This window comes from Cnephaeus nilssonii, assembly GCF_951640355.1.
Source record: "Cnephaeus nilssonii genome assembly, chromosome: 6".
NCBI classification, from domain to species: Eukaryota; Metazoa; Chordata; class Mammalia; order Chiroptera; family Vespertilionidae; genus Cnephaeus; species Cnephaeus nilssonii.
This window is the reverse complement of record NC_137077.1, coordinates 3,267,895-3,291,301: the sequence shown is the minus strand read 5'-3', so window position 1 is coordinate 3,291,301 and position 23,407 is coordinate 3,267,895. Positions and strand designations below refer to the sequence as shown.

The following is a 23,407-nucleotide window of genomic DNA, read 5'->3' as shown; positions in this document are numbered from 1 at the left end:
TCAGTAAAATCTAGGGTCTTCATTCCATCAGTCAGGCTGCCCACGCTTCCTCCTCAGGGAGGCACTTCAGGTCCAGGAGGCGGAGCACTCCACTGCTCACATCCTCAGCCGGAGAATCAGGTTCGGCGAGTGCTGTGAGGGCCTCTGCTCCAGGGCCGGAGCGGGGGAGTAGGAAAGCCAAGGCAAACGCCTGCTTCTGGTTATTAAGGCCACTGAGTAAAACCGGTGAGAAAGGACAGCTCAGAGGTAGGAATAACAAACTTTATTCAGAAATGTTTAAGTAACAGTCTCCTCCATCCCTTAATGCCTCTTCCTCTTCTTTTGAACTAGAGACACAGATGGGGAATGTAGGGGAGTGGGAAGTTAAGAGGGACACGAGGATTGGCCCACCACCTTCTCTTCCATTTTCCACGATGCCATCCTGTAGACTAGGGGAGACAAACGGGCTTCACCCCACAATGTACCACATGGCTGTCCAGAGACCGGGTCCAGGTGACCAGGTGGCTGCAGCTAGCTCAACGACACTCTGCTACAGAGCGGCCCGGCCTGGGACTGGAAGGAGGGGAGGGCGTTTACCACCTCCGCTCGGAGCAGAGTCTGAGCGTGGCCTACTGTGCTCCGGGCCGCAGATCGAGGCCCTACGCCTTGGATGCTCCCTTGGGCCGAGTTTCGGGAAGTGTCGGAGGAATGTCTTCCAGCTGCTGAGAGAACTGTATTTGCACCCGTTCACAGGGGAAAAGGGAACAAGAACTGCATTCTTTACAGAACCAGAAAGGGAGCACCACCAGCGCATTCCTTGGCCGTGCCCGGCCTGCGCAACCTCGGAGCTGGAGGACGGAGCTGGGTTCAAACCCTGAGCCTTCCTGCTTGCCAGGTTTAACTCTGAGGAGACGGGTTTCCAGGTCTGTCTTCACTGTGCCTCAGCCCCTTTACTTTCTTGGCCTGTGCCTTTCACAGCACCTGCTCCTGATCCTGTGGAGCTCCCAGAACCCTGCTCCCCAACTCTCTTCAGCTCAGCCACCTGGACTCCCTTTACAGCCCAGCAAACTGGCGGGCACTGATGGTGACTCTGGAGCAATGCTGACAGGGTACTCAGGGGCTGCCCTGAGTGCTCAAGTTTTGCCCCAACTCCCTGGAACCGTTCTGAGAGGAACCGAGTGCTGGCCTGGAAGGGCTGCTCTGCTCTCTAGCCCCTTCTTACCACCACTCCCCTCCCCCCATTGCCAAGGCAGGAAAAGATCCCTCTGCTCAGGGACCGATGGGCCACTTACAAAGGTGGTAGCTGCATATGTGCTCCCAGAATCCCTATTGTCCTGCAGACATCTGAGGCCAGAAAGAAAGAGCCAGGAGCAAGCCAATATCTCCCCTTTTAATAACCCTCCAAACCCAGTGTCACAAAACTAGGGGAGAGCTGGCATTAACACCAGAACCAGGGTGTGATGAGCTCTGGTCTAGTGAAAACTTGAGGGACCAGCAAGCCCTCCCAGCAGTAATACAAGAGAACTGGGGTAGAGCACTTGGCCTAACCCATGGGAAAAGGGACACGTGACCTCAGGACGAACTCTGAGCTGCCTGAAACAGCACGGGCCCGCCAGGCAAGAGCTGTGGTGCACACTTCCTGGCAGAGCGGCAGCCTCACCCTGCCCTTGCCAACAGGGCCCTCCCGACCACCCTGGTGTGGAGACAATTGTGGGGAGAGGACGAGAGCCTGTGACCCGATGCCCACCCAGGCCCCTCCACTGGCCAGGCCGGTGAGCGGCACAGCTCTGGAGCTGACCCGGCTCCCATTAGGACGGCAGAACTTCCATCCTCCACTTTGTTCGAAAACTTTAAAAAATAAAAAGGGAGGAAGCCCGTCACCCCGGGACAAAGCAGTACCCTTCAAACAGCCCGCCCTGTAGTCCACGGAGCCACAAGGAATCACGCAGAGAATCCAGAACACCATTTCCGGGAAAGAAGTTGGTTTGGAGCTGAGGTTCGGGGGAGAGACAATCTGAACAACACAACCTACCTTGGAGAGAAGATGGAGGGAGAAGAAACACTACAGGAAATGTTAACGTACAGAGCACAGGGTAGGACACATCACAGGAAGGCGGGTCTGTCCGGTGAGGAGCTCTTCCCCCGCCTGGGGCCTCCAGTCCAACGGCCCATTGGTCACAAGCTTTGCTTTGGGAAACAGACCACCCTCCTGCCCCCGCTCTGGCTGCCCTGCTCCCCCGCTCAAAGTTTGATTTTGAATTCTGTGGGCTGTGTGGTCACAGAGGCCCCCGCGGACTTGAAGAGCGCCTTCAGGATGGTGTCGGGGTCCACCTCGGCCGGGGGGTTGGATGAGGCGGCAGAGCTGGCCCTGCGAGGCAGCTCGCTCTCCTTTCTCACCGAGGGGCTGTCACTCAGCCGTCTGTGAGCAGAGAAGAGTCAAGATCCTGGTCAGTTTCCCGTAGACGCAGAGGGGCCACCGTTTACTGATCTGTTACAAGCTGGGCCCCGAATGTAGTGCTCTCTGTGGCCTGCATCTCACTTCACCTGCAGCAAACCTACCACCTTTCTTGTTTGCTGAGGAGGTACAGCCTGCTGTCAGCTGGGGTGTTAGTTTAGAAAACAATACACATCCCTCAGGGATGGTCACACACATATCAGCATGTTATATATTCTGAGAAGTCTCAAAGTAAAGAAATGAATTTAACTCTGTTTAGCCCAATGGTTCTCAAACTTCTTAGGTCATAGGACACACACTTTTCGGAATACAACTTAGTCCTGGAGAATACAACTTAGTCCTGGAATAAAGCTTAAGAAACTTGTCCAAATCACACAATTCAATATCCAGGGTTCACATTCCGGTCTTTCTAAATTTCAGTCTACTTCCGGCCTGCCCGCACTACCCTGCCCGCCTTGGCGAATCTAACATCCTCCCCAGGTCCCTGCCTCCTTGTCTATAAAAGGACAGTCTACATGTGAGGCACCGCAGTCCTGTGCCCGGCACGTACGCCCAGACGTGCGACACAGAACGAGGGCAGCAGCCAGCACCGTCTCCATCAGAGTCCATCACAGCAGGTGGGCTCCCTGTCCCCTTGGACAATACACCCAGTTTTGCAGAGGGACACATCTGGCCCGCTCTCCACTTTCTTCTCAGGCGTTTCTAGATTATAGGCTGCGAACAGGTTTTAATGCCGGCCCGCGAGGCCGATCCCCTGTGGAAAGGGCGAGACAAAGCTAAGCACCCTGCCTGCCTGCCTGCCTGCCTGCCTGCCTGCCTGAAGAGCACAGGAAGTGGGATGGAGCTGTGTGCAGGCCACGTCCCCGTCAGGACAGAGGCCATCAGGCAGGTCAGTGTGGAGAAAGCTGCTCCCGCCCCGGCAGGCCGCCTTTGGGACTTACAGCAGGATGGGCTGGTCGGAGGTGATGACGTTCCCATTCACGTGAAGGTTGCACTTCATTGGCTGCCCTGAAAAACCAAAAGAGACCACAGCTCTTCACACCGAAGGACAAGGCTGCCACCTTCATCACGGGCTCAAACACCCACACTGGCAGCTCTCGCTCCACACTGCGGATGGAGCTGCTAGATTCGGAAGCAAAACCCAGGGACTAAGAAAACCCCAGTGTGTGAGGTCCATGAAACCTCGGCAATAACAGCACCGAGAAGCAAACTGGCAACAGACCTTGCTTCACACCGGAGGAGAGGGGAGTGGGAGGAAGGGAGAACCAGGACTCGGTGTGAAGCCATCCAACCTGGCTTGTGAAGCAATTAGTAAGAGAAAATGTTATGCTATGAAATTAAGTGCAAAGAGGACTCAAAAGTATATGTACAGGCTTCCACTTTGTCTATGAAAGATGAATTGTACTGAGTACTACACTCCCAGTGTACATAAAATGTGACAGGGAGAATAACAAAAGAGAATAAGATAAAAAAAATTTTTTGATGTAAACATTAAAAACAGAACAGCACAAAAAGAGGGGATGGAGTCATAGAGATAGACGTTTCTATCTCTCAGTGGAATGAAGTTAGTATTAATCTGAAATAGATTCTGATATATTCTATCTACTGGAGATTAGATTCAAAGATACAAAAAGGTTGAAAGCAAAAGGAGATATTTATCACCCAAACAGCAACCCTAAGAAACGCGGAGTGCTACATGAATATCAGCTAAAATAGACGTTAAAACGAAAAATGTTACTAGAGACAAAGAGGGATGTTTTGTAACTGATAAAAGGGTCACTCCACTAGGAAGAAAACAATTAGAACACTGATAAACATTTGTGAAACTAACAAAAGGCTCAAACTCATGAAGCAAAAGCTGACAGAAATGAAAGGAGAAGTAAACAAACAATAGCTGAAGGTTTCAGTTCCGCACGTCCAGTATGGACAGAACAACAGGCAGAAGGTGAACAAAGAAACAGAAGACTTGCACAACATAAACCTACTGGACCCAACAGAGCTAAACACATATTGTCCCACATGCCCAGAAGAAAATGTGGAAAACTCACAAATATATGGAAATTAAACAAAACAACCCTAAATAACCAATGGGTCAAAAAAGAAAAACACTAGGTAACTTAGAAAATACTTTGAGATGAATGAAAATAAAAACACAACATATCAAAACTTATGAGATGTGGCTAATGCAGTGCTGAGAGGGAAATATATCGCTCTAAATGTATATGTTAAAAAAGGAGTGAAAAGACAAACTACACATTGGGAGAAATTATTGACAAACCATTTTTCTAAGAGACCTATATCAAGAATACATTAAGAGCCCTGGCCCGTTTGGCTCAGTGGATAGAGCGTCAGCCTGTGGACTGAAGGGTCCTGGGTTCAATTCCGGTCAAGGGCAGGCTCCAGGGCAAGTACAAGAGGCAACCAATTGCCGAAACCGATTTGGCTCAGTGGATAGAGCGTCGGCCTGCGGACTGAAGGGTCCCAGGTTCGATTCCGGTCAAGGGCACGTACCTTGGTTGCGGGCACATCCCCAGTGGGGGGTGTGCAGGAGGCAGCTGATTGATGTTTCTCTCTCTCATCGATGTTTCTAACTCTCTATCCCTCTCCCTTCCTCTCTGTAAAAAACCAGTAAAATATATATTAAAAAAAAAAAAGACAACCAATCGATATTTCTCTTCCTTTCCCTCTCTCTTCCATTCTCTCTAAAAATCAATGGAAAATACCCTCGGGTGAGGATAAAAATAACAAAAAAGAATATATAAAGAACTCTTACAACTCAATGATAAAAGACAATTCAAAAAGTGAGCAAAGATTCCGAACAGACGTTTCTCTAAGGAAGATACACAAATGGCCAAAAGCACATGACAAGATGCTCACCATCATGTTACTAGGGAAATGCAAACCGAACTCACGGTGACCGTGCTCTCTTAGTCTCTGCCCCTCCACTGCAAGCACAGGGCCTCGCTCCACAGTAAGGACTCCACACCCCGAAAGCACAAATGGGCGGACAGCGTTCCTCTCTAGGCCGCCCCGAGATGAATAACGGGGAATCGGCACTCAGTGAAATCAGTGGTTTACTCACTAGAAACAGAGCTCACCGGGTGCCAATAGTTAGGCGAGGCTCCAGGCATTAAGGAGGCTGTGTCCCAGCACTGAGCAGACCAACAGCTAGCAGGGGGAGGCTACGGCCCACACAGCACTGCCGAGACTCCTCAAGAGGACCATCCACGGAGCAGGTGTTTCCCTGCCAGCTAGCTTAGGTGCCGGGTGAGGTGAAACCCAGGGCTTGTGGGACAGGAGCTGGCAGCTCAGCACCACCCAGAGACTGCACCTCCCTGCCTGCTCTTGGTGCACAGAAGGCCCCAGCGGGTGACCGCACCAGGATGCCCTCCCACCCGCTGCAGAGGAAGGCCTGCTCTGAAGACCTGCTGCCCGGCAGTAAGCAGTGAGGATGGGAAGGGGAAGTAGCTGCTTTCTCCCGACTTACCGTCCAGACACCGGTTGTTATATTTCTTATATGCGGTGATGGCATCATCCTTCTTCACAAAAACCACCTCTGCTACCCCCGGATGGACCAGCCGAGCCCGCTTCAGGGCTCCACATACACAGAAAAGCTCCTGCAAAGCAGAGGGGATAGGGTTAGTGGACAAGTTCAGGCCACCATCCTGCCTGCCATTCACACACTGTGAGGGCTCTGGGTTGACTGGTGGCCGCACTATGGCGGAATATGCCCACGATTTCAGGGAAGCCCCATTCTAGGTGGTGTTCTTGGGATATCCACAGGCCTCAGCATGGACCAGAAGAGGGGACAAGCTGTGCAGAAATGAGAAATGGGCCTGAGCTTACAGTTACGGGTCGTGTGACATTCAACAATCATGCCCAAAGTCCTCCTGCCTTGGTGCCCACTTCCTTCCTCAATGGGGATAATAGTTATGGAATTTCCCTGAGAACTCTGGCAGGAGAATGAATGTGTAGGCTTATCAAATAATGACAGTGGCTAGTATGTCGCACAGGAATCTGTTAGAAATAAATTCTGGAGCTCTACGTAGAGTGACTATCCCATTGACACCGAAGTGGTTGGAGATGGGAAATTCTGGCAGGGCACAATACTTACAACAATGTCCTCCTCGGTGACCCTAGGGTGTAGGTTATTCACAGTCATCTTGGTCCCTTCCAAAGGGCTGAGGATAGGCTGCCACAGACAAGAGTGTTACCAGAAGGCAGAGAACAGCTGTGCTCAACAGCAGACCTCACTCTAGGCAAGTGACCTGGAGGCCCACCTCCTATCGGAGACCTCAGCACCCATCATGCCCGCTCCCCATGCTAAGGGATGGAGCCTCTTGCTTCCAATAAGCAGAGCCCTCTCAGGCGTCTGTGCCCCTGCCTGGAATGCCACTATTTCAAGACCCACCCAGCTCAGCCTTCCCAGCTGTGCCCAGTGGACTCAGCTGCGCTCTCCTCAGCGCCCCAGCAGCTCTCTGAGCACAACTGTTGTATCACCAGACACAGGCGGTTTCCCCCACTCGCCTGCGAGCTCTTGGTGCTCAGGGGCCGCTGGGTCTCGGTTTGCTCATTTGTAAAATGGGGGTGGCAACGCCTACCTCAGAGAGGCGCTGTGAGGACGCAACAGGGTACATACAGCACACTGCCCACCCAGCACAGGCTGACTCTCAACTGGTGTGGTCACTTCCACTTCCTCACCCTCACCCTCACCTTCACCTTCACCTTCACCTCACCTCTGCAGGCGGCAGCTCTCTGGGGGAATCCTCCTTGTTCACTAGTGTCCGGGACATGTTGGTCAAGGCTTTTGTCCGAACCGAGGAGGGGAGAGCAGGAGCTGTGTATGCATCATTCTGAACCACTTTGGTGAGAGGGGGGGCCTTGGACATGGAAAGCTTGGAACTGCTCAGCCCGGCCTAAACGAAGAGGCAGACAGGAACCTGAGAGGCCAGCGACTTGAATGCCCCGTTAGGGACTGACAACCGCCACCCCTGAGGCCCCCACCGCTTCCCAATTCCATTAGTGGCCTGAAGCCAAAAGGCTGCCAGTGACATCCCCAGGGAAGGTGCAGAAGGGGAAGAAACACACAGCCTGCACACGCGCTCACAGGAGCCACTTTCCAGGGTGAGCAGCCCCTGGCGAGAAGCTGACACGCAGCCCTGACCAGGATCCACAGGCTCACTCATACCGTTTAGACCTCCTTTACCTGAACGAGGCATGCGGCCTGCTGGCCACGAGTTTGACATGCTTTAGACTTATAAAAATCCAATCTGGGGCTGGTCAGAAGGTCAAAAGCTTGGGCTCAAGTACATTTCCACATATGCTTCTATCACAATGGACTGACCAGCTCCAGGCTGGCTGGGCCTAAGAACCCACTCCTCAGAAGGCCCAGACTCCCGGTTTTCCGGTCCCTGTTCTGGCACCGGACACAGGCCTGGCCCTAGCAGCTCCCAGACTGTCAGGAAACATGCAGACCTCCGTGATGTTCCCGATGTTGCTTTCTTTCCTGTGCTGCATGTATCTGACCAGTATCCCAGTTTAGCAAGCTTTTCTTGCAAGACTGCACTGGTGGGTAAGGTTCAGATTGTTTTGCTAACCCACTAACCAAGGGAATCCAGATTTAAGAACGGAAGAAAGGGGAACACGTAGAATGTCCTGCTGCAAATGAAAGAACATAGATTCCTCCTGTGGGGTCACCATGTTTCTCACGAAGCGTCTCAAACCTGAATCAATGGGGAGCTGTAGCTCTGCACCTCACGACCTGTGGGACCTTGAACAAGTCACTAGACACTCGGGTCTCAGTACTGATAAAATGAGGGGTTGGACTAGTTCCAGTTCTGAAAATCTTAAGACCCAAATGAAGAAATATCTCTGAGTCGAAAGGCCAATTCTCCACCACCTCTACCATCCAACTAATCAGACACACACAGCGAGTGTCGGCAAAACACAAAACACCCTACCATGTGGTGGAGAAAGCTGCTGGAGGCTGTCAATTTCGTCTGTTTACTAGGAATGGGAGTTGCAATGTCATCATCTTCATCCAGGTCATATAAATTCTGAAAATAAATCAATATAAGCTAATGTGGCATACAGGCTGCCAACAGCATTTGGAGCGAGGACAGCAGGGAGAGGGCTGCTGGAGCAATGGAGGTGGAGGGAGAAGCGGCGTGTGGGGTGCCTGAGGAGCTGAGTGAGGCTCAAGTCCTGACAGGTGGCTCCCCGCCCACAGGGGCAGATAAAGTGCTGCAGCTTCCAGGTACCTCCTTTCTACAAGTGGACAATGCCTAGGAAGAGTCCCCCAAATGGCTGCTTATATCCTTTGGCTTGGAAAGCCCCGCCCTGGCAATCTGGCCTCTGGAAACAAAGCCAAACCCTAGAAAGAACGCTGTCCACAAAGACGTTCAGAGAGTTTCTAACAGTGAAAAGTACAGTAAAATGGTTTAAATCAACTGGAATGTCAGCTCAATGGTTTATGTGGTTATAAACCAACTAATTGCCACGCCTCCAAAATGGAAACCATCCGTTTGCGTCTATAAAGGGTTAAAAATGTTGTTTACAATAAATGTAAATACAGAAAAATGCTTGAGTTATAAAGTGAAAAAAGAATGATACAAAATTGGATTAAGAATATAACCACAACTATAACTATGCAATAATTAAATAATACTGCCATTTAAAAAACAGGAAGGAACAGGGCAGAATTTCAACAATGGTTAGCTTAGGACAGTGTTCCACAATCCGCGGCTCGCGAGCCACATGCAGCTCTTTGGCCCCTTGAGTGTGGCTCTTCCACAAAATACCACGGTCTGGGTGAGTCTATTTTGAAGAAGTGGCGTTAAAAGAAGTTTAAGTTTAAAAAATTTGGCTCTCAAAAGAAATTTCAATCGTTGTACCGTTGATATTTGGCTCTGTTGACTAATGAGTTTGCCGACCACTGGCTTAGGAGAACAGGAGCATAAGAAACTTCTTCTTCTCTTAATTGTTCTCTAGTTTGTAAATTTTCTGTATTAAGCACATGTTAATTTAAAAAATATATATTTTTCCAATTTGCTTCTGCCTCTTATGCCTCTCTCCTCAGTTATAAAATTTCTTCTTAAAACTCATAAAATACAGTCAAATGTAATTCCTCCCAATTCTTCAAATTGTGAACCTTGAAGTAGCATCAGTTAATCCACCCAGCAGGTCCAATGAAAACACATTTGTGTACACACACACACACACACACACACACACACATACACTCTACCTGTCTGGCCTGGTGATTGTTGACGACGTTAATCCTCATTCCAGCAGGATGGGCATGAGGTGGTGTCATGGCCTTCTGCTGTGGAACCTAGAAACACCCGCGGGTCACAATTCATCACACAGGGCCCACATCACTCTCTATGGTCACTGAACTTGAAATATGAGGGGCGCTCAGTTTGGTCTTTGGTAAAAGGCCCTACAGAGTGCCTCAGTCCAAAATAGGAGAGTGACAGGAAGCCTTGCCGTCCGAGATCACCTGGCAAGGCATGTGCAGGGCTCAATGAACCGGCCCTGCTGCTGCTGTTCCTGTTGCCAGTTGTGTGAAGATGAAAGGATCTTGCCTCCATTCCCTTCGGGGTGGTGGCTGTGCCGGTGGCCAGGGCACTGTATGAGGAGCTGTGTAACTCTGGGCATAATTCACATCTCCGAGACTGAGGTTCTTGGATAAAACTGAGGTGTTAACCCCGGGGTTGCAGTGAGCAATACAGTGAGTGGGGGAGGTCATATATGGTAAGTGCCTGCCAGGTAGCACATGCTCCATAAATGTTTTGTCCCTTCCCGTCTCTTCCCTCCACCGCTAGCTCACCTGGGAAAGGCACTTCATTTCACTGGACCTCCCCGCTTTTATATAAAACTGGGCAATGCCTTGCCTTCCTCATATGGTTACTACACAAACCCAGGAATGTTATGTTCCCCAAACATTCCTGAGCCCTGCTCCCTGCCAGAATCTGTAGTTGTTACTGGCTTCCTGGGATTTATGACAAGAGCCACACCTACCTGGATGGTTTTAGTGAGCTTCAGCGCTGGAGTCACCGTCCCGATGGGGGGACTCATGAAGGAAGCAGGGGTACTCCGCTTCAAGCTGAGCTTCTCCCGGGCATCAGCTACCTGGTGGGGCCTCTGGGGAGCCATGCTCTGCTGCTTGCGGGAGTTCAACATCTCTCTGGCATCCTGCACTTTCCCTTTGATCCGGAAACGAGCATCTTTTTGCAAAAGCTTTTCTCGGGCATCCTTGACTCCCAGCTTGAGCCGGGCATCCGAGAGGCCAATCTTCTGCCGGGCATCAAATTTCTGCTGGAAGGTGGCTGTGCGTGCTGGCTGGCTGAGGAAGCTCTGCTGGATCCCAACGTAAGATCGGACACCTCCAACTCCTGGTCTGACACTGAGCCTGCAAATAAAAATTGTAATATTAAGCCCAGCCGGCATGGCTCAGTAGTTGAGCATCAACCTATGAACCAGGAGGTTTCGGTTCCATCCCCAGTCAGGGCACATGCCCGGGTTGCGGGCTTGATCCTCAGTGTGGGGTGTGCAGGAGGCAGCTAATCAGTGATTCTCTCTCATCGTTGATGTTTCTCTCTCTCTCTCCCTCTATCTTCCTCTGTGAAATCTATAAAAAAAAATACATATTTTAAAAAATTAAAAAATTTTCATGCTTATGTGAATTCCTCATGTGCATGTATTAAAATTTATTTTCTTCTGTTAATCTGTCTCTGTTAATTTGATTAGCCCAGCTAGAAGGACTTCAAAGGTGGAAGGAAAGTATTATATATATACTAGAGACCCACTGCATGGAATTCGTGCAAGGTGGCCCAGCACCTGGAAGGTTGTTCAGCTGTCCATTCTAATTAGCATGTTATGCTTTTATTATTATAGATTTTTAGTCCCCACTGGTTTTATTAAAAATATATATATATATATTTTATTAATTTTTTTACAGAGAGGAAGGGAGAGGGATAGAGAGTTAGAAACATCGATCAGCTGCCTCCTGCACACTCCCTACTGGGTATGTGCCTGCAACCAAGGTACATGCCCTTGGACTGGAATGGAACCTGGGACCCTTGAGTCCGCAGGACGACGCTCTATCCACTGAGCCAAACCAGTTAGGGCTGGTTTTATTTTTTAATGATTTCAACTCCCTACATCTGTTGATGATGCCCATCACAGAAAAGTAACAGACTATCAGTTCACACCAGGAGCTGCTACTGAGGGCCTACTCATAAAATAGGGAAAAAATAATTTGGTCAATACGTAAGGTCCAGATAGATAAAACCGAAGTTAGTGGAAAGCACTCCAGATGAATCCTTCATTCATCAGGCACTGAACCTCCCCCCGCCCCCCGAAGCCAGAGGCCCAGGGCCCAGCAATCAAGTGACCAAAAGGGCAGGGCAAGGAACAGGTCTCCTGAGGCTCCGACTTGGGGGTGGAGGCACACAGATACCCAGATAATCACCAGACTCCTGTGCTAGGAAAGCCCACAGTCTGTGGGGACACCACAAGCAAGTGGATACCTGCCGGGTGGTGGGCAGGCCAAGAGGCCCAGGTGTCTGGAAAGAGAAGGAGTCAAAGGGCACTGCAGGCAGACGAGGGAAATGTCCACGACAGCCAGATGGGGCTTCTTTGCTCTTGCAGTTCAGGCAGCAGGCACAGTAAGCTCCGCCTCCCATTCTTTCACTTCCCCCGCGGGACAAAGCTTCCATTAAGGCACTTACCATGCAGCATCACAATGACTTGTCTACAAGCCTGCATCTCCTGGGATGGACTAAGAGCTTCGCAGGGGCACACTCTGCAGCTCCTGACCAGTGTCTCCGGGCACCAGGGGAATGACAAAGGCTCAGACAGCTTTTTGATCCTGAGATCCAGGCCCCTACAGGGCTCCTATCAATCATTAACCTTCCAGGCTCACAATCGCTGTTAGTTGCCATCACCTCATCTCCTCTGTAAGAACTAAATCACAGCACTAGCAGCATGGCTGGGACTGGACACCAGGTCCACCTGACTCCAGAGCCCACAATCTTTCCATTATAACAGGCCCTAAGCTCCCCTCCTTCCTACTCCAAGCCCCAGGGGAGGTGAGAGAGAAGTGATGGCTGCCCCTGAAAGTGCTTCTCCTAAAGACTGCCTCGGCAAGGCAGCCCTCTGTCCAGCCCCCACCGACCAGTCCAACACCCTGCTGGGATCCTGGCTACCAACTGCTCCTCCCAGTTCCTACCCATGCAGCCAGAGCACACAGAGTAACCCAGGGCTTGACCCTACAAATGGGACCCACAAGGCTCTTGCCTGCCCAAGTAGGGGCATTACAAATAGAACCAGGCTGCATATGAGCACGTCCACTAGTGGGGGTCAGACACATCCTAATCCAAACGCCAGCCTGTCCTGAAGATTTCCTTTCTTCGTCTGCCTTCTCCAAATCCCACCTCCTCCCATCACCAGGACACCCTCATTACCAAAGGTTCCTGATATTTATAACTAAAGGAGGTAAGATGCTCTTATCATGTGGTGCTCCCTGTGATTTTACAATACCATGAAATTGGGCAAATCTAGCCACCATGCCATCAATTACACTTTCAACAAAGAAAACAATGCCCATAAAATAGGGGGCAAAAAATAACCAACTGAAAGTGATTATTTTGAATAACTAAAGGAACAATGAGCTTCTTCTTTTTTTTAGAGTAGCTTTTATTCACAATCACCAAAATCTGAAAACACACCAAATGCCAATCATCAGGTAATACATGATGATATATATTATGATATATCCATACGAAATATTACTCAGCGGTAAAAAGGAATGAACTATTGATACACCAAGTAACACAGATGAAGTTCAAAAACACTGCTGAGTAAAAGAAGCCAGACTTATTAAGAGTTCATATTGAAAGACTCCGTTTCTATGAAGTTCTAGAAAAGGAAAGCATCTACAGCAAACATGTCAAACTCAAAGGCTAACACGGGCCAAATAAACGAGGCATGTGGCCCGGGGCTGCGAGTTTGACATGCTTGATCTACAGTAATAGTAATCAGATCAGTGGCTACAGAGAGAATGAGATTCTTGAAAACAAATTTCATATACCTGAACAGAGAATGGAGAAAAGGACAGATTAGTAAACCTACTTAGGGGGGCAATGGAGAGTAGGCCTCCATAACATTAATTTATTCATATTCCTCAACAATTTCCCTCTCTGATGATCAGTAATGGCTCTTACGTACTCTACTGAGAATTCACACGAGTCCACGGTTGATAAGCAATGTCTGCCATGGTCACACAGGGGCACTGGCCAGCAGGGTGCAGGAAAGATTTTATAAAGAAGAAGATCTAACTAACAGTCCTGAGCACCTACTAAAGGTCCATAGACTTTGACACACCTCCTTTAACCCTCACAACTCTGAGAATGAGGTTATTACCCACATTTTATAGAGGAGAAAACTGAGAATCCCAAATCATTCCATAGTGTAATGGTTAGCACTCTGGACTCTGAGAATCCCGAATCACAGAGCTATAATGGTGAAGGCTGGATTTGAACTTCACTATACCTAGTTCAAGTCCTAATAAATGAAGCATGGGTCAAAAATAAAGGCCAGAACTTGAAGAGCTAAGGAAGGGTGAGTACTGTCGCCAGGCTAAGGAAAATCTCAGGACTTCAGTCATGTCGAGGGGGAAAGCGCTCTCTCAGCGACTGGAGGGTGTCCACACACTGGGGACCCACACACCATACCGCTTGTCAGGCAGAAGGACCACCGAGAATACCAGGCTGTGCTCCAGGGTTTACCTACTGGAACAGCGCGAGGTGCATTGGGGGAGGGAGGTGACGTAGTTGGGGTAAGCAAGCTACTCTCCCTCAATTCCATCCTTCAGTTCCCGGGCTCCTCCAGCTCTTTTCAACTCCTGTCATGAGCAGCTTTAGGGGGTTCAATGTGCAGCCTTTTTATAACCACTGTTCCTCTTCCTGCAGGAGAAGACAGCTATTCACCCCAGCAGGTAGCAGTAGTGGTTATAAAGCAGGCATTAGTCATCAGGAATTTTCCAAATAAACATTCCTGCTAGAAGCAGGTCTCTAAAACAGAGTCAATTATGGTACCTCCTGCCCCAAGAACTGTTGAGGGTTCCCTAACAAAGCCCAACCTCCCTCAGTGGAGCCCCTGGTCGGGCCCCAACTTCGGCCTGCAGCCTCACCTCCAAATGCAGGCTATCGGAGGTTCGTGGCCTCAGTAAATGTTTGCAGAGGGGAGAGGGACATTTTAAGCAAGTCTCTTAACTGCCCCACCTTGTCACACCCCACCCCGTGCACCGCTTCAGCCACTCGCCAGGCGTTCTCCGGGTCTTGGGACGAGTGCTGTGGATTAAGAGGGCAAATGCCCCACTGGAGTCTAAGCTCTTTCTCCCAGACCCCGACTGGAGCCGGGACACGTGATGCCCAAAAAGGGTTTGTATGGGGCTAGGAAGGCCTCGCTCTCTCGGCTCTATCTGTGGAGGGCAGAGTGGCAGCTGGCTCTGACATAAGTCCAGACCCAAGGATTCAGGCCAATGATGGGGCATGGATTATTATAAAGTGGATTTTAACCCATGGGGATCTCTGGGTTAGAGTACATGTGTGTTGAGGTCATCTTTGTAGGGAGAAAACACAGTTTCGTTCCATTACCCTGGGTCAATTGTGAATTAGGTCCTTTATTATTTTTTTTAAACATGGAACACTTCACAAATTTGCGTGTCATCCTTGCGCAGGGCCATGCTAATCTCTTCATCATTCCAAGTTTAGTATGCGTGTTGCTGAAGCGAGCACTGAATTTAGGTACTTTAGAGACATAAAGAAAAATAACACACTAACCTCTTACCCTCTGAGAGAGTCCTGTGCAGATGTCTCATTTTTTTATATTTTTTAAAATATATTTTATTGATTTTTTACAGAGAGGAAGGGAGAGGGATAGAGAGTCAGAAACATCAATGAGAGAGAAACATCGATCATCTGCCTCCTGCACACCTCCTACTGGGGATTGCCTGCAACCAAGGTAAATGCCCTTGACTGGAATCGAACCTGGGACCCTTGAGTCTGCAGGCCGACGCTCTATCCACTGAGCCAAACCGGTTAGGGCCAGATGTCTCATTTTAAATACTAATTCTTTCCCTCTGAGTTATGTAGTAACTAATTTTCCTCTGTTTTAGGCATACATTTCCTTTATCCTTTTCAACAGAGAAACAAGCACGGAGGACCCAGACCAGGGCCTGGGCCTGAACTGAAAAGCTCTCCACCTCCCACCCTCCCTGGTTCCCAGGACCCCTCCCTCAGTCAGGGCATGTGGCCCAGGGCTGCTCAGCTCCAACACTCAAGGCCCAGCTTTCCCACTAAGGTGCCTGCCAGCTTCATCTAACACATGGACGCAGCGGACAGACCGCAATCCCGAGGAGTAAACTCATCAAACCAGCTGTTGTCTTGACAAACTCAACCAGCGACGCTCTCACATCCAAAGGAAGAAATGACCAGCTGGTGCCCAGCGCTGTCCTGAGGAGACTCTCTCTAGAGATGTGCTAGGCGTGGGGAAAAACAGCGCCTCACCATGGCCTGGATGAGGGAGCACCCAAAACTCGCCCCTCCCTTTCTGTAATTTCCACTTAATCAAGAAAACCTCCGATAACTCACTGGAGTCCAGGTAATGATGATAGCGAATGGGGGTCCAGGTAATAATAATGACAGTGACCTCTTTCTTGACTTACAAGGTGCAATGAACATGAAATGGAAAGGCTGTTCTTAAGTACAAGCACATCCCATGCCCCGTGGGGAAGGTTATTCACACTTCCACAGGCTGTCTTCTGCTATTTCCATCAAGAGGAAAGACATTTTCTGAGAGAATCACAGGTTCTTCGTAAAGTTTTAAGATACAAGTTCCTGGGACATCCATGCAATGTCAAACCAAAGTTCCCAGGAAGGAATCTCCTAGCAAACATGTAGAATAGACTATATTTACTGTTCAGAACTTTTACATTTCTTGACAAGACTCCCAGGTCTAGCTTTTCTCTTTGTTGGCTGTGCAAGTAAAATAAAAATGGACGCCCTAGTGGGTTTGGCTCAGTGGATAGAGAGTCCACCTGCGGACTGAAGGGTCCCAGGTTCCATTCTGACCAAGGACACATGCCCAAGTTGTGGGCTCAATCCCCAATGCGGGGGGGGGGGGGGGGGGGCGTGCAGGAGGCAGCTGATAAATGATTCTCTCTCATCATTGATGTTTCTCTCCCTCTCTGAAATAAATAAAAACATATTTAAAAAATAAGTAAATAAGGGTGGAGGCCGGTCTGTCAGGCTGTCAGCCACCCAGGGACTGCAGCTGCTTGGGCTGGTCTTCATCTTGCATAACAGGCCGCAGCAGACAAGGATGACCGGAGCTCTGGGGAAGGTGCTGTGTTTGAAGAACGATCTCATTTTTAAGAAAGCCTTTCCCCTCTTAAGTTCCAAACTTCAGGAGAGAATCCCAGGTGTTCTACAGGCGGCATTCTGCTGAGTATCAGCGGTACCACAAGACAAAGCCCACCCATGGCATTGAAGACACAAGCACCCAATTCAAGCACAAGAGCCCAAGAAGCAGATGGGAACAGTGGAATTGAGGCCCATTAATATGGGGACAGATTATGAACATGGGGTTTTGAACATTCACATGACTGCATATGACATGGCCCTGGCGGAGACTTAATGCCCAATATGTTCACAGCCTCTGCAACCATCTCTCCATTGAAGTGGAGGAAAGGTATGAAGGCTGTCTTTGCATGAAATATTCTCGATGTGGGTAGCATGCTCTGCTTTGTTGTTGATAAATGAGGTTTTGAGATATAATTTACATGTGGTAAAATTCACCCTTTTTAGATATATACTTTGCCACAATCAAAATATAAAAGTTTTAATAACCCCAAAAGTTCCCTGGTGCCCAGGTGTAGTCAATCTCCTCCCCTTTCCCCTTCAAGTCCCTGGCAACTACCGATGTTCTGTCCCTGTTGTTTTAGGGTCTCCAGAACATCATGTAAGTAGAATCACACAACATGCAGCTGTTTGGCCTCTTTCACTTGGCATAATGTGTTTAAGATTTATCCATGTTTTTGTATTTTATTACTGAATTTCCCGTTAAATGGTGGATTTTAATTCAATAAATAAATAAAAATGGAGTCTCCAGCAGATTTAACTCAAACACAGCATGCAGTCCAGTTCCTTTCACACTCTGCCTGCATTTCCGCCCAATCCAGTCTGACATCGCAGCAGCGCAATACTCTCAGACTGGGAACTGCTGATGTCCTCGGAGCACAGTGCTCACCGGACACTTCTGAAGTCCTTTGGATGTTAATTCTCTTCGTGCTGGCAACAGCCTAATGAAGGCAGGACTGCCCACACTTTACCGATAGGAATGGTTAAGTAACGTGCATACGATTAATGGCAGGTGGGAGAAGCAGGGGACTGAACTGTGCATTCGGCCTCTGGGCCCCAGTGCATACCTAGCGTGTTCCCAGGGGAGGGCGCCTGGCTTCGCCTCCTTTCAGGCCATGATCATTGCCACCACTTGCTGAACACTTACTACCTGGCACACACTTTAAAATACACACTCTTACGTTCTTATAGTCATACCTCTCCATGATCTACCAGCAACCATCATTACAAATGAGGAAAGTGCCCAGCTCAGACGTCATCCCGGCCAGGGAGGCACAGCACCCCCACAGCGGGGCTGCGGGGACCAGGTCTGCCCGGCTGCAGGCTCCCCCCGGATTCACCACCCGCTTCCCTGCAGCCCCACCCCCTACCCAACGCGAGACTCCGCACACATCCACAGCCCAACAGTCCGGACCCGCAGCAGAGCCCCCGGCCCTCAGCACCGAGGAGGGGCTCATTCAGCAACCACCCAGCAAACCTGGGAAACCAGGCCGCGTTTCCAAGGGGCAGAGGACCCAGCGCCAGTGCTACACCAGCTACTAGAGGAAAAGACCAGGAGAGGAACGCTCCGAGGAACTGAGGAACTTCATAGCGAGGGCGGGTCACGGGCCAGAAGCCGGGCGAGGTGCTGGCCGCTGAGCCGGGCGGGGGTGGTGGGACTCATTGTATTTACTTTATATTCCCCGGTTTGGCTCAGGGGATAGAGTGTATTTTTTTGGTGGGACTCATTGTATTTCTTTTTATTTTTTTGGTGGGACTCATTTTCGACAGCAAGGGAAAGAATCTATTTCCTAGCTCAAGCACCGGGAGGTACTAACGAAAACAACGGCAGGTAACCTCTTCACAGCCTGGCTGTTTGCAAACAGTTCAACCACTGTAACGTGTGCGGGGAAACCACGGGCCCAGCTCCCCCCCTCCACCCAGGGCGCTCCTGCGGCTGCAGGTGACCACAGGCTGGAGGGTCCTGAGAAAGTGTGCGGCACAGACGGCAAGTCCCCTCCGCGGCTCCCCGCTCGGCCCCAGCCACCTCAGAGAACGGGGAGCTGCAGCCGTCGGGAAACGGCCAAGCCCCCGCCCCCGCCCCCACCCCGTTTTCCTCCCACGCCGAGGCCCCTCGGGCAGCAATGGAAGCGCACAGCCCCGCTCGCCGCGGCCTCGGACACGGCACTCTACCTCTGCCAGCCTCGAGCCCGCATCTGTAAAATGGGGACAACTTGCCGGCCGGCCGACGGGGCCGGGGAAAGCCAACGAGGCAAAGTGTCCTCGAAAGCGCTCCGAGCGCCCAGCACGCCGCACCCGCGGAGGCGGGGCGAACCGAGCGGCTCGCGGAGGGCGGCCGGCGCAGGAGGTGGAGTGAGGTCCCCGCAGAGTCCGAGCCAGCCGCTGCCCCGCTGCAGTCCGGTCGTCTAACGCGAAGGCCGAGCTGAGAGCGCCGAGGAGCGGGGCCCGAGCGCCCGTCTTCTCGGGGAGGGGGCTGCGCCGGGGAAGCTCTCGGGACCCGGAGGGCAGCCCCGCCCCCCTGAGGGCACCCCTCGGCCGCTCCCACCAGCCGCGTACCCCGGCCCCGCCGCCGCCAGCGGCCACGCCAGCCTCCCCCGGCTCCCTGGCTCGCCGAAACAACGGTGCCTCTAGCCAGTGGGCGGCCGGGCCTGTGGCGGCGGCGGCGGCGGCCGGGCCAATGAGCGGCGCGGCTACGGCAGGGGGCGGGCGCAGGAGGCCCTCCGTCGCCCCGGGCCGCTCCCTCCTCCACCCCGAGCTGCGCTAAGCCACGGGCCCTAAACCCCAAAGGGAGAAAAGGCCACTTACCTCCCCTTTGCCGCAGCTCCCCGTTTCCGGATGAGCTCGTCCAGGGAGATGTCCGCCATCTTACACCACGGAGCAGCTCGGATCCCCTCACTCCTCGAGCCCGCCCCTTCAGCCGCTACGGAGGAGCTGTTTCCGGCGTTTCCTCGACGAATTCTCGCGACAGTTCAAAGTAGGCAAGAACCGGAAGTACACAGGCGGTGGGACCCGTGAGCCTTAGCGGCGCTAGCTGCATATCTGCATACGAAGTGGGGGGGATCATTATCATTTCTCTATTCTCCCCCCAGGACAAATAAAACGAAAAGCGACATAAAATATCAACGAGTATGAAGATCAACTTTAAAGAAACGGGGATCTCAGTTTAACGGTCAACTTTTATACTCACCGTAGGACTAATGAGATTCGGAATCACCATGCAGCGAGTAACGGAAGCGCTCCTTTATGCCTTAAACTTATGAGTAAGGAAAATAACGATTCGGGGTGACGCCCGGATCCTCACTGCTAATGTGAGACGAATTTTTGAGCGGGTAAAGGTTGCCCCTAAGGTGACCCGCCTACTTTGCGGGATGCCTGGGTGCTGCGATCTGCCCGTCCCCCTCGCGCTTAAAGAACAGGTTGGTGTCCTTCCCTAACGTTCCTGTTCTCCCCCGTGGGGTCCGTGGGTCTCAGCCGGACTCAATAGCTGCTGTCGCTCTTCTGTGGTTGAGAAATACAGATAAGTGCGCCTTCCGGCTACACACAGTAGGCGCTCTTTTTTGTGGCTTAGAGGACCGCCTGGCTCAGCCCCAGGGGCCACACTTGGCCCTGCAAATAGTTGAATGCTTTATGAGCTGTTTACTATTTTCTTAGTCCAACACTGCCAGTGGACTTAGGTACTTTTTTTTTTAATTGTGACGTTGGCCCTAGCCGGTTTGGCTCAGTGGATAGAGTGTCCGTCTGGGGACTGAAAGGTCCCGGGTTCAATTCCAGTCAAGGGTACAAGCCTGGATTGTGGGCTCCATCCCCAGTAGGGGGCGTGCAGGAGGCAGCCAATCAATGATCTCAATCATCATTGATGTTTCTATCTCTCTCTCCCTTCCTCTCTGAACTCAATAGAAATGTATTTTAAAAATATGACAAAGTCCACTTTAAAGAAAATAAAAACAAATTGTGACTTTGGTTAATGAGTTATGTGCGCTTGACAGAACATCACACTACAATTAAAAATCTGGCATCAGGCCCATGGGCGTGGCTCAGTGGTTGAGTGTCGAGGGACCTATGAACCTGGAGGACAAGGTTCAATTCTCCGTCAGGCACAAACGCGGGGGTTTTGAGCTCGATCCCGAGTGGGGCATGCAGGAGGCAGCTGATCAATGATTCTCTCTCATCATTGATGATTCCATCTCTCTCTCTCTCACTTCCTCTCTGAAATAAAAAAATAATCATTAAAAATCTGTCACCAGAAGCTCCATGGAAAAACTGGGCAAGAGCTGGTAAAGAAATCCAGAGGGTCTGGGGTTGGGCACCAGACAGAGCGGAATCCAGGTCCCACCTGGGCGGCTGTGACTGGGTGCTGGCTGGCCTTTTCTCAGCTGCAAACAGCGGCCACTATCCCCTCCCTCCCGGGGGTGCAGAAGGGAGGCCCAGGTTCCGCCCCAGCCTGGGCCAGCTGGACAGGGCGGCAGGTGCAGAAGCAGGAAGCAGCCAGAGGGTGCAGGAATTAAAGCCCTGTGGTGCCTTAAGTGAAAGGTATAAAAGTCACTTCAATGATTGTTAAAGGCCAGCACAGTAGGGTCATTAACCGAGATCAACTAATTTTGGGATTCTCAGCGGGGTGGCCTCCCCCAGGGGCATTTCTGAGCTTTGTGGAGTCCTGTTTGGTTGTCCAGAGCAGCGGTCGCCAACCTTTTGGACCTCGTGGACCACCGGTCGGCAGCCGCTGGTCCAGAGGACAGAGATCCAGTCACGTGCAGGTGGGACAGTCTCCCATCTGCAGCGACATTCCTGGAGCTGAGAGGCTGGTTGTGGTTCTGAGCCAGGCTTCGCTCCAGTTCTTGTGTGAACGTGCAGGACTGTTTGTTCAGTGTGAAAAACATGGACTTGCCAGGCAGGCAGCTGCGCAGGAGCCAAGGAACGGGGTCCGGCTTCGTTTGGAAATTGACCAAGAATTGTGCCCGCCTGGGAGCCCGGCTGCGATTGGGGCTGAGACAGTTCAGGAACCTGGCATTTGGGCAAACCCTGACCTGCCCCGATGTTATAGATTCCTTTTCTTTCTTGCTTTCATAACATAGAGCTGTGTGTGTGTGTGTGTGTGTGTGTGCGCGCGCGCGCACGCGTTATATTACCTGTGAATTCACTTCAGGGGATAAAGGGCCTGTTATTTTAAAAGGATGTCAAGTCTGAGAGGGTGAAGAATCACTGACCGAGTTCACGCACCCATCTTACAGGTGGGGAAACAGACCAGGAGAGAGGGGAGACCAGATCCAATTCATGCCCTTCTTCCCTGCTCCAGGAGGCAGCTTCCAGTGGGCTCAGGCAGATGTGCATTCAGTTCCTGACCCTCAGGCCCGTTTTCTCACCCTCCAGATGGAGGCAGGAATGAGGAGACGGACGGTGTATCCAGTGCTCAGCAGAGCCCAGCACACAGCGGGTGTGAAGGGCTGGGGCTCCCAGGTCAGTCCCTTTCCTGCCCACTGGGGACAGAACAGAAGGTGAGAGGAAAGGAAAAAGGGACGCCCCTGGTCCCCAAGAATTTTTTCCGTTAACTCGCCCATCTCCTCCTCCCCCCTCCACTCCAGCCACACTGGCCTTTCCTATGGTCCCTGAGCCTGCAGCAGGTCCCTGCCCCAGGGCCTTTGCACTTGCTGGTCACCCCAATCCAACCTCATCTGCATTATCACCTCAGCCACCCGCCTCCTCTGAGCTGTCTGGAAGTCTGTTCCACGAGCTTCTTCTGACCACAGGGCTCTTCGCTGGCTGTTCCCACCACCGCAAACACCTGCTGCCCCAGCGGGGCGGTCCTGCCCGCCACACCCCGGCAGGCCATCTCCTGGGAGGGCTTCCCTCCCCTGGCATTGACCACCATGGCTTCCTTGCCTGGTGCCTTGCTCACCAGCTGCCCGGGAGCAGGGAAGCGCGGGTGGGGGCAGCCAGGGTCCCCAGCACCTGGAACGGCTGGTGAACGGATGCGGAAACCGTGAGCGCCTTTCCCCGGGGAGCCTTCCGCAGGGCAGCGCCTCGGGCCTCACCAGGCCCACCTCCGGCCCCAAGGCCGTTCACCGCTGAGCCTGTCTCTGCAGCAGTGGGGCTAATGGCTGCTCCCTGCTCCTCTCGGGCTGTCGGGCCGAGAACAAGAAGGAAGCCACCGGGACAGGCGAGCACCCCAGACAGACCTAAGTCCCTCAAGACCTCTCCCTCGGGAGGCGACGAGAACAGGATGGGCACGCGGGGAGCTTAAGTGCTGGCCTTCGGGGTGCAGCCCCAGCCCCGCCCCCCCCCCAGGCATCTGTCCTAGGAGACAGCCTGGAGGGAGGTAAAGCAGCCAGTTCCTCACTGAACCCCCAACTGGAGGCAGCCTGTCCCACCGTGGGGGTCACGGCGAGTGAGGACAGGGAGAGCCCCCCGCCAGGCATCGGGGAGAAGCAGGGCCCCTCGGCGGCCCACGTGGTGTCACTGGTCCCCAGGCTGGCCTGGGGGGGGCGGGGGGGTCTTCCTGTGAACTTTCCTGCACTGAGTGCCAGGCCCGCGCAGCCTGGCCCCCCCCCCC

At 51.8% G+C, this 23,407-nt stretch overlaps 1 protein-coding gene across 3 annotated transcripts; it reads right to left on the bottom strand.

The window, feature by feature from the left end:
• Nucleotides 1-247: 247 nt before the first annotated feature.
• Nucleotides 248-19,817, bottom strand: POLDIP3 (DNA polymerase delta interacting protein 3). Of its 3 annotated transcripts, none has more exons than XM_079775537.1 (9): nt 19,666-19,817; nt 10,457-10,847; nt 9,681-9,767; nt 8,395-8,490; nt 7,171-7,350; nt 6,549-6,626; nt 5,922-6,051; nt 3,376-3,442; nt 248-2,398 (listed from the first exon to the last, which is right to left on the bottom strand). In XM_079775537.1, exons 1-9 carry the CDS (start codon nt 19,722-19,724, stop codon nt 2,221-2,223), a joined length of 1,266 nt encoding a protein of 421 aa, XP_079631663.1. In that variant the 5' UTR covers nt 19,725-19,817; the 3' UTR covers nt 248-2,220. The 3 variants fall into 3 exon arrangements, with proteins under 3 accessions (XP_079631663.1, XP_079631664.1, XP_079631665.1); XM_079775538.1 differs by lacking the exon at nt 19,666-19,817 and adding an exon at nt 19,033-19,446; XM_079775539.1 differs by lacking the exon at nt 8,395-8,490.
• Between the last annotated feature and the right edge of the window lie 3,590 nt (nt 19,818-23,407).

What these genes read in the sequence shown, in the direction of transcription:
- POLDIP3 (XM_079775537.1), bottom strand. Translation starts at nt 19,724, where the DNA reads ATGGCGGACATCTCCCTGGACGAGCTCATCCGGAAACGGGGAGCTGCG. An exon ending in TCACCGAGGAGGACATTGTT is followed by an intron (nt 6,052 to 6,548) that starts GTAAGTATTGTG and finishes TCTGCTTTGCAG; the next exon opens with GAGCTTTTCTGTGTATGTGG. An exon ending in TCCGACCAGCCCATCCTGCT is followed by an intron (nt 2,399 to 3,375) that starts GTAAGTCCCAAA and finishes CTCTGCTCACAG; the next exon opens with ACGGCTGAGTGACAGCCCCT.